Genomic DNA, 13,367 nt, shown 5'->3' with positions numbered 1-13,367 from the left:
AGGATATTTTGAACCACTTTGGCGAGGACTGCCTCAAACTAGTGTGGAGCTTGAGCAGGTGGCGGGGGCAGACTACACCATGAAACTGGTTGACCCACTATGAAAAGGTGCCATTTGAGTTTTGTTGTGGCTCTGCGGACTGAAGAAGTCCTTTGGATGAAAGATTAAATATTTCAACAAAAAGAAACTGTCTGGAGGGTCTGACTTAACGGTTAGAAGCTGCACTTTCGTTGGAGACATTTACATTTTAACAACAACCATACTAAAAAGCCTTTTTTTTTTTTTAAAACAGTCATCATTTATTTTTATATAAATACATATAAAATACAATATAAACAACATTTTCACAATATTCACTGGTGTAAAGATCTGACTAAATGGGGGGGGAAAAAAAAATAGAAAACTCATTTGAAAACTTTTAGTTAGCGTGGATTTGTGCTTCATAAAAGGTGGAACTCTTTCCACACAAACTCAATCTTGTGTCCTCAGTCACCAGAGCATTACAAATTTAAGATCAAAGATATAAAACTACTAACTTCTGCCATCTGAAATCATCATCAGCACACTGCTTAAAAGCTGGAAAAGGAAATTCATTCCTGCTTTATTGACTGAACACCTCAACTGTTAGCTCTGAGTCCCATAAGTGTCGCATTGCAATTTGCCTCAGTAAAGAAAGTAGTCTGTTCTGGATCCTACAAGAACCATCAGGTTTAGTCAGATTAATGTCACAACACTGCTTCATAGGAGTTGAAACGAGAATGAAAAATGATACCACTGTATGAAAATTGCACTTTTCTCTGTATGTCTTTACAATCAAAAGCTGCTGTGAAGAAGTGGAATGTAAACAACTCAGTTCTGCACTGATGTAACCAATCAATGACCTGAACAACAGGACCTGGTAGCTTTACTATTAAACTGAAAACTTTACCAGGCCTAGTGAGTAGGGGAAAAAAAAAAATAATTCAGTGCACATTAATAGAAACGACAAAACATTTTTTGATTAAAGTCTTCTGCGAAGATAAAGTTGTATAAAAAAAAATATATTTTAGGATAAGCGGTTTAGTGAAAGTCCAGTGTAACTGTACAGTAGAGGCCCTACAGTTTTACCACAGGTGAAGACAGTCGGTGTGAATGTCAAATTGAATCTTAAATACAATAGAAAGCTGGACATTTGAAAAACCTTTTTGCATCAGAACCAGGGATTCATAAATAAAAGCTCTTAGCTTAGTTCAGTGATCCAGACAAACTAGCTTGGTAAAAGACAATCCTTAAATTATGACCAATCAATAGAAGAGCAGTCAAAGAAAGAAACGATCCAAAACAAGTTTGGGTTGAGTCTCAGAGCACCTGTTTGCTTATGTAAAGGAAGTCAACCCTGAAAAAGCCCAGAGGTTTACGTCACTGATACTTTTCGTGGTCTGCGTTCCCATTCATGACTCCGTTGGTGTGGTGTGACCATGTCTGAGCCTGCAGAACTTTAGGCAGCCTCTTGCCTTTGGTGTAGGCGTGGTACCAGAAGTTGAGGAAGAGGAACAGGAAAATCAGGCCATACAGGCCAACGATGTAGACAAAGATGGGGAACTGGTAATTGCAGTCCTTGATGAAGAAATACTGGGAGATGTGAGTGGTCACCATAACAAACTGGATCTGAGGAGGAGAAAAATAAATAAATTGCATCAACTGCTAGAATGAAACATCTACACAATGGATTACTTTATGAAATAATTATAAAAAAGTGAAAGATCTCTTAACTTACCAGCTGAATAGTAGTGAGATGTTTCTTCCACCAAAGACAGGCGTGGTAGTTGGGGCCCAGTGCAGTCAGCCCATAGTATGTATACATGATAACATGGACAACACAGTTCAGCAGCGCATGGAACGTTCCCAGACCACCTGAAATTGAAATTTCAAACACCAAACATTAAATTTCTAACACAAAAAAAAGGCAGTTCATGTCAGATACGTCAGATTGGGCGTCAGGAGTTATACCTGGAGCAAAACGAACACCAAACCACCAGGTGAAGGGCATGATGGCGTGATGGTAGACATGAAGAAACGTCAGCTGGCTGTTCTTCTTCCTCAGGACAAAGAAGATCTAAAAATAAAAAAAATAAAATAAAAGTTCACACATGTATAGTAAACAATTATTTATTTTTTTATTTTTTTAAACGTGGAAAAATAAATAAATAAAAATAAAAAATAAAAAAATCACTTACAGTGTCCAACATTTCAATAAACTTGGAGAAATAGTAAAGCCAGCACGTTTCTGCCATCTAGAGGAAAAAGTAAGAGTTCAAGCATCAATTCCAGAAATGTCGTCTTTTACATGTTCAGAAAAAAATAAGACAAAGCTGCAAAGAGTAAAATTAAAAAAAAAAAGTGACTTACCCTTACAGCCTGGGGTGAGTAGGAGTAGTCAACAAGGTCGCAGCGAAACGAGTAACCAGTTCCCCATCCTGACATCACAAACTGGAGAACAAGACACATTTAGAAAAATAAATAAATCACTATTCTCGTTTAAAAAAAAAAAAAAAAAAAAAAAAAAAAAAAACTTTAAATTTCTTGTTTAAATGCACCAATTATCCAGCTCCATTAATAGGCTTGATGTTGTAATTTAGAACAGTTCAAGTTAAAAATCAGAGCGTTGTTGAAACAAGCTTATCTGGTTTGACTTAAAAAAAAAAAAGTTAAGAAATACAAGTCTGCCCAAAATGAGTCATTTCAAAAAATGGCTTCATTTCTGAGCTACACTCTGTCATCTGAAGTCTTAAATTCAAAAGAGCAATTTCAACATCGCAAATTCCAAGGCAGATTTACAGAAACCACAGCAAAACAAAAACCAACACACCTCATAGATCATGTAGAGCGAAAGAGCCACCACCCCAAAGTTGTAGACAACAAGGACTCCTTTGAGGTCAAAGGCTTTGCGGTTCTCCATTATTTTAGGCCCCAGTGATGTGACGAAGTAAATGTATGCGACGATGATTATCGTTTGTGGGAGTGGGGACGACATGAGCAGCCAGTTCTCTGTCCGGGAATCTGCAACAGGTTTGGGACATTGGCAGCGTTTATATACAAAGGAGGGTAGTTTTTGAACACAAGTAGACTCAAGAGATTGTGTAAAAGTAAGCATTGTTAATGTTTCAATGTTCGAGACTCACCTGCATTTTGCATGAACTCATCATAAATGAGGGCTACAGAAGATTTGATGTTAGAAAACTCCATTTTCAGGCAGGAATCCCTGGAGGTCACCTAGGAGGAAAAAAAAAAAAGGCTGGTTAAAAATGCCAGTTTGAGGTCCACAGGTCCACCGACATCTGAATACAGAACAGTACATAATGAGTCAGTGATATTTTGTCCATGATGCACGCCTATATATCTGGAGCCCTGCAAGGAACGAGGCGAGATGTTCCAATTTAAGAATTTTGATATGAAGAAAGTCAAAAAAAAATAATATCTTGCACATTACAAAAGACTTTGTAATGTGTTGGAACAGTGGAAGGAAAAACAAACAGTGCAACATCATGAGCAAGACGTGCAGGTTCCTCCACATTCCTATGGGATTCTCATTTGAAGAAGTAGTTCCTACATTTATTAAAAAGGTCACTGAATAACTTCCTAAAATACGCCAGAGACTAAAACCAGGTGTGAGAAGGCATTCCATACAGTCTCATCAGAACCAAAAGAACAGGAAGTAAAATTGGAGCTCAGAACACTGAATGCGTTTAAGACAAGATCAGGACAATTTAAATTTTGCCATAATTCAAAAGCTTAAGCGAACACAGAACAGGTTGCCCCTTTGTGTTAATTGGATTTAAGAGATTTGATTCTACTATGTAGCTCTATTGATCCTGACCCAGTCTAGTTAGAGACAAATAGACAAATGTCTGTCCCTGTACAAGAGGCAGTGTGGTAAATGTTCACACCTTGACTGAACTGACTGGTTTTTTTTTTTTGGTTTTTTTTTTTTTAAAGCACTCCTGGATTAAAATACAGGAAATGGACCCCTGAAGGGCTTCCCTTTTAAAAACTGGTTGCCAAAAAGTGAAGTTGAACAAAATCAGGACCCTCAACTCTTATTAAATGTTTGGGGGGAGATGGTTGCGCCTGAAACAGCTGTGGTGCCTCAGCTGCATGAACTGTGGGGAGGAAAAAAAAAAAAAAGGGGTAAAGGGGAAAAAAAAAAAAAAAAAAAAAACTTAAATTTACGTTTTCAAGGTGTGTCTACCTGATTACAAAAGGTACATTTAAAGACGGGGAAAGAAAGGCAAGGCTTTCGAGTCTCTAATGACGGCAAACCGGCATGTCTTGGCACGCCAGAGACGTACTGGTCAGGGATCATGATGCCAAACATTGTTCCTCCCAGGACGCCGGGCTAATTGCACTGAACGGCTGACTTTCTTTAGCGGCTAGCAAAGACAAATTAGCTAGCGTTTTAATTTCACATTAGTTTAAAAACGACTTCCAAGTCTGCTTTTTAGGGCAACCACAAAAAAAAACTTTTGAGATTTAAAGCGTGCCCGTACAACAGCCGAACGGATAATAGAAATATTAGAAGTTTACGCTCAGCGTTTTTTTTTTTTTGCGACGTCACGACTGCTACATCCATCAATTACCAACGGCTTTCTCGAAACTTGGTCCCCGTTTTTATTTTCTCCATAGATTGAAAATCTTAGAACCTAAAACCGACAATGTGCAAACCTTTTGTGCTGCTTCGTTGAAATCCACCTGTTGCGTCGACTTATTGTTTTCTTTCCCACCCCCTTCGCGTTCCACCTGTTACTTTCCAGCAGGTACTTCTGTATGCTGCTGCATTCTTCTCCGACCGCTTTATCTTTCATCTCAGTGGGCGGGGTCTAAGGGCTAACCACGCCCCGCCACTTGCCGATTGGCTGGTTTGTTGTCAAACGAGGTTTCTCATTCTTTCTTGATGCCTCATAGAAAACTATGTACATTTTGGTGAGAGAACAATATATAATGTCTACACGCCTCTAGTTTCAGTAAGAAAAGAAGCAGCAGAATGCTGGCTGCTGTTATTTTCCACTGCCGTCATCTTGTTACAGCAAGATTATACAGCCACTGAACAAGGCACTACCAGTCATTTGTGAAAAGTTAACATCTTAAATCACTACATCTGGTAATGGAGTTCAGAAGTTTATGTTGTCATTATGTAAATCTGGGAGGGTGTGTGTCCAAGTTAAAAGGTTTCAGTGAAGCTTCTAGATGCCAGTTTCAGCAGGGGGTTTGCAACAAAACATAAACAAGAGCGAAAGAGAAACCATATTTATGCTTTTAATGCCTTTTGATGATTTATTCCACCTAGAGATTGTAAGCAAACTATTCTTAAAAGGTTCCAGATGGTGATACTCAAAAAAAACAACAACAAAAAAAAAACGGCTTAAAATATTAGTAATTTATTTTTAAAAATTCAAAAGCATTGTTTACAGCTATTTACACATTTATCTTCTGTTTTATAGTCACTAAACCCCAAAATTAGGGCAAGCCCCTATAATTTGTTGCGTATAATGTAAACAGATTAAAAATGTCTGCGTTAGTCTTCGTCACTGCTCCAGGTGTCCTGAAAGGAAGGGTTCAGAGCAGACGGTCCAGCAGCACCCTGTGAAAATAAAGATATTCAATTTAATGTTATGTTTTAATTTATATATTTCTCTGAATACATCCTTTACTTTAACAATAAATGTCCATAGAAATTAGAACTGCACATGCACAGCAGAACATGCACATGTTTGTAACTCGAGAGTTAATTTTGTAACACCAAGTTCAGGTAAGGTTGAGCTATCAGACTAGAAATTCCACGGATGATGCACGGTTATCTATTATCTCATTTTTGGTACAAAGATAAAAAAACAACAACACAAAAGCTTAAAGGGAATGTTCAAAGGGTTTTATCAAGTTTTTTTCATAAACAACTTAAGGACATATATGAACAAAATAAATAAATCAATAACACTTTGGTGCTCTCTGAAATCTTTCCTGCAGCTTATATCAATCAATCAGATGATCTTTTTGTAATGCAACACCAATATAAATTATAAATATCCAATTCTGTTCTCACTCTGAAAAGTTTTTTTTTTTTTTTTTTTTTTGGCTTTAGAATAACTTTTGAGCGTTTAAGCATCAAATATATAATAAACAACATTCAGTGTCTCTGGCTCCAGATTTAAATTCAAAGGAAAATTAAGTGTAAAAGTTGTATGACATCAAGAAAAGTGAACAAATAATATAATGAAGACAGACAGCTATTATCCTATTAGCTTAATTTGTGCTGGTTTCCCTGAAATTATTTTGATTTAGAAACTGATTTCACAAAACGTCTTTTTTTATTGCAGTTTGTACTGAAAAATACATATTTTTTAATGATTATTTTTTCATCACTTGAATGTGCAATTGAAGGAAGTCGTTTGTAAGCAGTAGACATTAAAAAAAGAAGACAATGGGTAATTTTAAAACGGATATTTGAACTTGTTGGTTCTTTTAAGTAAAAATAATTACACCTAACTAAATTCCTATGAATCTTGGAAACAAAGCGCAGTACCATATTTGTCGGACTATAAGGAGCACCGGATTAGGCGCAATATCAATGAGCGGGTCTGTTTTCATACATAAGGCGCACTGGATTATATTCCATTCAACCTTTATTTAGACAGGTAAATCCCATTGAGCCTCGAGGACTCATTTACAAGAGAGACCTGATTTCAACAAAGAATGATGACAACAATGAACAACAGCGACAACAATAGACAGTTATAAAAAGGCATTCAGATTTTTTTTTTTTTTACAAATAAGATGGCCAAAAAGTAACAAAAACAGCTAGATTATAAGGCAAATGTAGAAAACTAAAAACAGGAACATGTCTGTGTTGGTCCCTGCCAGGAGTCCATCAGATAAGTCAAACTTTATTCAACTCATTCACAATAAGCACATAAAATCGGTTTGAGGTCAGTAAGCAAAACCAGAATAAATAATACGGCGCACTGGGCTCAATGTTGATTTTTGAAAAACTTACACAAGGATTTTAAGTGCACCTTATAGTCTGAAAAATACAGTAATTATGTGAAATAGTATTTTTACACCCCGTACCTTTGTGTCATGATTTGACTCTTCTTCCACGTCTGGGGTACGAAGGACAGGAACCCAGGCCAGAATGTTACTGTCTTTACCTCCACTATACAGCTCCTACACAAACAACATTTAACTTTATTTAGTGTTAAAGAAAATGGCCTTCAGAACTAAAACGTTACTTTCCTATGGCATAAGCGCCTGTTAAACACCAGCATATACATATACTTAACTGGAACAAAGACTACAATATTTATTATACTCAAAACTATTCATGCCAAGCGAAGTGTCTCACAGGAAACACTGCAAGTGCTCTGGCCCTAATCATAATTTATTTTCCAACATAACTGAAGGAGAAATATAGGAAGTATATTCTTTAGAACTGAAAAAAAGAAATGTAATAAGTACATTATCAGGACTAGATGTCCTTTCCTGGAACTCTGCTGTGACAAGCTGACGAACTGCATTCTCTTGACTGTCACACACAAAAATGTAATTGAGTCACCGGAAGCTGACATGAACTAATAAGGATCGTATGGGTCGGACGACACTTTACATCCCTCCCCAAAGTTACCTCATAAGAAAATAATCTGTCAGCGCTGAGATAAACTGAAGCAGAAAAGTGAAGGTGAAAAACATACATATTTACATTAATATTAACGGTTCAACATATTTGTCAACAAAAAAATTGTATAATTCAAAACATCTTAAATAATAATAATGTGTTATTTGACCAGCTGTGGCCACAAGCTAAACTAAAATGGTCCGTCTTTAACACACTGTGATGCTTGCAAAATATCAACTGTGGGAAAACGAATTCATTCAACCTTTATTTAGACAGGTAATCCCATTGAGCCTCGAGGACTCATTTACAAGAGAGACCTGATTTCAACAAAGAATGATGACAACAATGGACAACAGCAACAACAATAAACAATTATAAAAAATCATACTGCAGTTTTTGTTTTTGTTTTTGTTTACGAATAGGATGGCTAAAAGAAAAAGGTAACAAAAAAAAACAGCTAGATTCTAAGGCGAATGTAGAAAACTAAAAACAGGAACATATAGGAATGACGTTTAAATACAGACTTTGTTTTGATCAAAACTTCAAGATGAATTATTTCTGTTTATTTTGACACAGCAGCATAGTCGAAAGAGCATTTGCAAGTCTTGATTTATCCTATCTTTAGCATGACTGCTACGATTTTAATGTTTTGTTTTTTTATTTATTTGCATGTAAAGCTGGCATTGCTGCCTGTGTTTGTTCATGTCTTCTGTTGCTGTCTCACAATCAAAGGCATTAAAATATGAATTGAAAAAAAACATATATGACTTTTATAGTGCTGTAAAATTAAATCCTGCAGCTTAAGTTACTAGAAGATACATAAAGTAAAAAAAAAGATGTCTCGCTCAACAGTTTAATGTAGAAATGTATGAATTTAACAAGCTTGATCAGACTGTGACAAAGCACTAAAAAGTCATTTTGTTCCAGTGGTTTCTGAATATTTTATCATTCAATCTTGAAACAACAAGAAAAACAGAGTTTCGGATGTTAGGGACACTAAACTACTAACACTTTTCATAGTTCTAAATCTGATAAGATTTAAAAGAGGTGAAACTACGCTGAACAAAAATATAAACACAACACTTTTGCTTTTGCTTCCATTTTTCATGAGCCGAACACAAAGATCTAAGACTAAGTTTTGAGGGAGCATGCTACTCTGGCAGGGCGACTGCAGGAGTGTCTAGCAGAGTTGTTGTCCATGAACTAAATGTTCATTTCTCTGCAATAAGTTGTCTCGAAAGATGTTTCAGAGAATTTTGCAGGACATCCAACCGACCTCACAACTGCAGACCATGTGCAACCACACCAGCCTAGGACCTCCACATCCAGCATCTTCACCTCCAAGATCGTCTGAGACCAGCCACCTGGACAGCTGGGAAGCTCATCTGCATGCTCTTGTCCTCATCAGGGTCTCCACATGACTACAGTTCCGTGGTGTAACCGGCTTGAGTGGGCAAATGCTCACATTCAGTGGCATATGGCACATAGGAGAGGTGTGCTCTTCTCAAATGAATCCCAGTTTTCACTGTACTGGGCAGATGGTGTCGTGTGGGTGAGCGGTTTGCTGATGTCAACTTTGTGAATTGAGGAGTGGCCCATGGTGGCGGTGAGGTTATGGTATGGGCAGCAGACGTATGTTATGGACAACGAACACAGGGGCTGGTGTGGTTACATGTGGTCTGCAGTTTTGAGGCCGGTTGGATGTACTGCCAAATTCTCTGAACCTGGACATGCCAACTGCACGCTCCCTCAAAACATCTGTGGCATTGTGCTGTGATAAAACTGCACATTTTAGAGTGGCCTTGTATTGTGGCCAGCCTAAGGCACACCTGTGCAATAATCATGCTGTCTAATCAGCATCTTGATATGCCACACCTGTGAGGTGGATGGATTATCTCAGCAAAGGAGAAGTGATCACTAACACAGATTTACACAAATATGTGAACAATATTTGAGAGAAAAAGGCCGGTTGTGTAATAGAAAATGTCTTAGACCTTTGATTTCAGCTCGTGAAAAACGGGAGCAAAACCAGAAGTGTTGCTTTGTATTTGTTGTTGAGTGCACTTCTGCACAGACACTTTTACCATGTTCTGAAAATAAAGAGAGTAAACAAAACGTCCGAGCGCAACAGCTTCTTTTACTGGACAGGAACACCTGCATTTAAATATATGGATGCAAATGTTGACTTTACCACGTTATCTGTCAGAGGGAGAGGCTTACCAGCACTGCAGAGTTGTAATAGCATCAACAGCGCAGTTAATAAATTAAAACCAAAAGAAAGAGACAAACCTGACATGAAATCTGTGAACTCATTACAGCAGAGAAATAACTTGGTAAAAACACAAACAAAAGGATGCACTGCTGAAAGACAGGTACTTTGTGTTTCACCTGATAGTCTGGGTGGAACTGGCAGCAGTCCACATTATTGTAGTGACCCCTAAGCATCGTGACAAGTTCTCCCGTATGGAGGGCATAGACGGCCACCGAGCTGCCGCAGGGCACAAACACAAACTCCGGGCTGCAGCCACGAGACACGGTGAACTGCAGCTTTTTACGACTCTCATTACAAACCTTTCCATAATTTACCTGAGGGGAGACAAAGAGGAAAAAAAAACAATGCAAGTGAAAATCTAAATTCAGTTTTGTTTTTTTAAATTAACAAGGACATAAAATGCAGTCCATGGAATTTAGTCACTAGCTGTCTTTTCCTGGAATTGCTCAGCCAGGCCAGGTGAGAACAACTCACCAGTTGCATCATCGTGCTGAGGTCTAGTTTGAATTCTTATTTGGCAAACTTACTAGAATTGTGTAATTCCTTCCACTGTTGTGTCGTAAACATGACAAAGTAGCTCCTACTGCATCATCATGATAAACGCCTGATCTTTGACCTTCTAAAAGGTCTTCTACTTTAAGTTCACTTTTTGCAACAGCTTGAAGAGAAAAACCGAACCAACCGCAGCACCAAGAAGCCATGCAGAAAATGGATTTCAGAGAACAGGTTTGAATTCCTCATGCTTTATGCTGAAAGTGTGATTCAGTGCTGTGAGCTTATATATATGGCTGTGATTTAAAACAATTGACAGGAGTCTATAATTAAAGTTTTTAACTGTATCTTGTTAGCTCTGTTGGTAAAACATACCATTTATTGACATGTTCGTAACTCTGCTCTGATTTTTTTAAAGTCATTTTCCCACTAACCTTAAAGCACTTAAAGCAAATGAACAAGACATTTTGTTGTTGTTGTTGTTGTTTTTTGGTCTATAGACATGTATATACACATAAATGCATATTCATATAATTAATAAAACATTTGAGCTTCCTTCATTTTAAAACTAATTTCAACTAAATGTTTTAAACAATAAACAAAAAACAACAAAAAAATAACATTACAGTGAAATGTTTTATCTGGTGTTTGATTTGCGGTGAAAACAGGGAACAGGTGGAAGAGAACTTGGAGAGGTAGGGGAAACGGAACAAAATAAGAGGAATGAAAGTCAGCTGTAGTAAGACAGAGTACATGTGTGTGAATGAGAAGGAGGTGGAACAGTGAGGCTACAAGGAGCAGAGGTCACAAATGTGCAGGACTTCAAGTACTTGGAGTCCACTGTCCAGGAAAATGGGGAGTGTGGTAAAGAGGTGAAAGAGAGAGTCCAGGCAGGATGGAGTGGATAGAGAAACGTTTCAGGAGTGATTTGTGATCAAAAATGTTGCAGCAAAGGGAAAAGCAAAAGTTTACAAGACAGTGTTGAGACCAGCTATGATGTATGGTCTGGAGACAGTGGCATTGACAAAAACACAGGAGAAAGAACTGGAAGTGGCAGAAATTAAAATGTTGAGGTTCTCTTTAGGAGCGACAAGGAGGGATAAGATTAGGAATGAGGTCATCAGAGGTCCAGCACAGGTTGAACAACTGGAAGATAAAGTTAGAGACTAGACTAAAATGGATTGGACATGTCCAGAGGAGGGACAGTGGCTATATTGGTAGAAGGATGCCAGGAAAAAGACAAAGAGAAGATATATGGATGCAGTTAGTAAGGACATGGAGGTAGCTGGAGTGAGGGCAGAGTGAGATGGAGAAGGATGACTCGCTCTGGTGACCCCTGAAGAGGGAAAAGCCAAAAGAAGAACAAGTAACAAGTTTTATTTGACCTTAAGTTACCCACATTACCGAGAATAGATGGATACATTTGATCCCTGTTGAACCTGTTCTTGTGATTCAAAAAACAGAGAATCACTCATAGACACAGAAATTTAGTATTCATACTCTTACTATCCACGTACACCAAGGGTCTCTGTGTTTTCTTAGCTTTAATAAAATAAAGTTTTAAATAATTATTTTTTATGGTGTGTAAGTAGTTCAAGCAAATAGGGCAGATAAAGACTAAGTTGAAGACGGTGAATGAAATTGAGTACCCCAGCAACAATCAGGCAATTTATTTATGAGGAGTTATTGAACAAATGGAAAGAAAAAAAATGGTAAGAGATTGATAACATACAATAATCGTTAGCAGCTAAAAAATGTTAAGTTGACAATTTTAAAAATTACACATAACACTTATCAAAACCAGCAATGGAATTCAAATAGTAAAAGAAGACAGCATTTTATGTCTACCAATGACCTGACAACGAATAGTTTCTGCATTTGTTACCGCAACATAAAATGGTAACATATGCAGTATTTTGTGTATACATTTAGCTATTTAGAAATCTACAAGAGTCTGTTTAGCAACAGTCCAGTGAAACTTCTCCAAATACAACCATATATCTTTTTTTTTTGTAAATGCAGGCAATGCGTGCAAAAACGTACCAGTGTGTTTTCCCCACTAGCACTATTCCATAATCTCATGCGGTCATCCGTTCCAGTGGTTAGAAGGTAGAGACCATCAGAAGTAAAGCAGAGACCATTCACTCGGCCATTATGAGCTGTGTTGACTGGTGAGAGGAAGGTGAGGCATGTTAATAGTGCATTATTTCCTCCAATGAATTTCAACACTTCTATTTACACCACAAACCAATTAACTGCTCTTGATGCATTTGTTGTTAAAATCATTTTGTTGGAATGAACCAAAAGCTAAGATTATGTAAGCTTACTGTACCACATGTGAAAATGTCTATCTGCATAACCAGAATGCTGAGAGATAACAGCTAAAGTAAGTTAGATCAGCTGCGATCTGGTTTCCCTCTTGAATACAAACAGATCTCAGATAGGGAAAGTATATACTATACTCCTAACCCTACCTTGATCTTTCCACTAAAGTCACAGACTGTGCTAAACTAAACACTACATAAAAAGAAATCACAATTGTGGTACAGATAAAATATCACTAAAAGTAAACTTTAGTAATCTGTGCACTAACAAATATTTAAATATGAAATTTTAATTCCTTTAATTCCTCTTTTTCTGGATGTAAATCACATTTTTTGGATGATTGTTTCCTCTGGTATCAGATGCTCTGCAGCTGGAAGGATTTTTACTGAAACTTTTTTAGTTTTGGACGTTTGTTATGATGCGTAATCATGGCAACAAGGCAGTTTTCTACAACCAACAGCAGCTGATTAACATCTCAAAAGCTCAAATAATATCTCAACTACAGCCCCAAATCTCAAATGAGTTGAGAAGGATGTTCTGTGGATGGATTCTCATCTACCTGCCGGCTGTGCTCGAGGGCCTGACCACTGAAATCCTGGAACTAGCAGGAAACATGGCTCATGATAGCGGAAG

The 13,367-nt window shown here is 37.5% G+C and overlaps 2 protein-coding genes across 2 annotated transcripts in view; both read right to left on the bottom strand.

Moving 5' to 3' along the window:
• Positions 1-359: 359 nt before the first annotated feature.
• elovl7a (ELOVL fatty acid elongase 7a) lies at positions 360-4,993 on the bottom strand. The gene is made up of 8 exons (XM_037680345.1): positions 4,702-4,993; positions 3,162-3,252; positions 2,849-3,039; positions 2,389-2,469; positions 2,217-2,273; positions 1,990-2,095; positions 1,757-1,893; positions 360-1,647 (listed from the first exon to the last, which is right to left on the bottom strand). The coding sequence occupies exons 2-8, from the start codon at positions 3,223-3,225 to the stop codon at positions 1,399-1,401; spliced, it is 885 nt and encodes a 294-aa protein (XP_037536273.1). The 5' UTR covers positions 3,226-3,252; positions 4,702-4,993; the 3' UTR covers positions 360-1,398.
• A 478-nt stretch (positions 4,994-5,471) lies between these two features.
• ercc8 (excision repair cross-complementation group 8) overlaps positions 5,472-13,367 on the bottom strand; it is a 15,040-nt gene continuing 7,144 nt past the window's right edge. The window contains exons 9-12 of the mRNA XM_037680344.1: positions 12,453-12,577; positions 10,034-10,231; positions 7,102-7,197; positions 5,472-5,617 (exon numbers count right to left, since the gene is read on the bottom strand). Of these exons, the coding sequence (XP_037536272.1) occupies positions 5,552-5,617; positions 7,102-7,197; positions 10,034-10,231; positions 12,453-12,577 (485 nt within the window). The 3' untranslated portion in view covers positions 5,472-5,551. The remainder of the gene's footprint in view (positions 5,618-7,101; positions 7,198-10,033; positions 10,232-12,452; positions 12,578-13,367) is intronic.

This window comes from Nematolebias whitei, chromosome 8 (genome assembly GCF_014905685.2).
Source record: "Nematolebias whitei isolate Nwh7 chromosome 8, NemWhi1, whole genome shotgun sequence".
NCBI lineage: Eukaryota > Metazoa > Chordata > Actinopteri > Cyprinodontiformes > Rivulidae > Nematolebias > Nematolebias whitei.
Note: the sequence above shows the minus strand (reverse complement) of the source record. Positions and strands in the feature narration are given on the sequence as shown.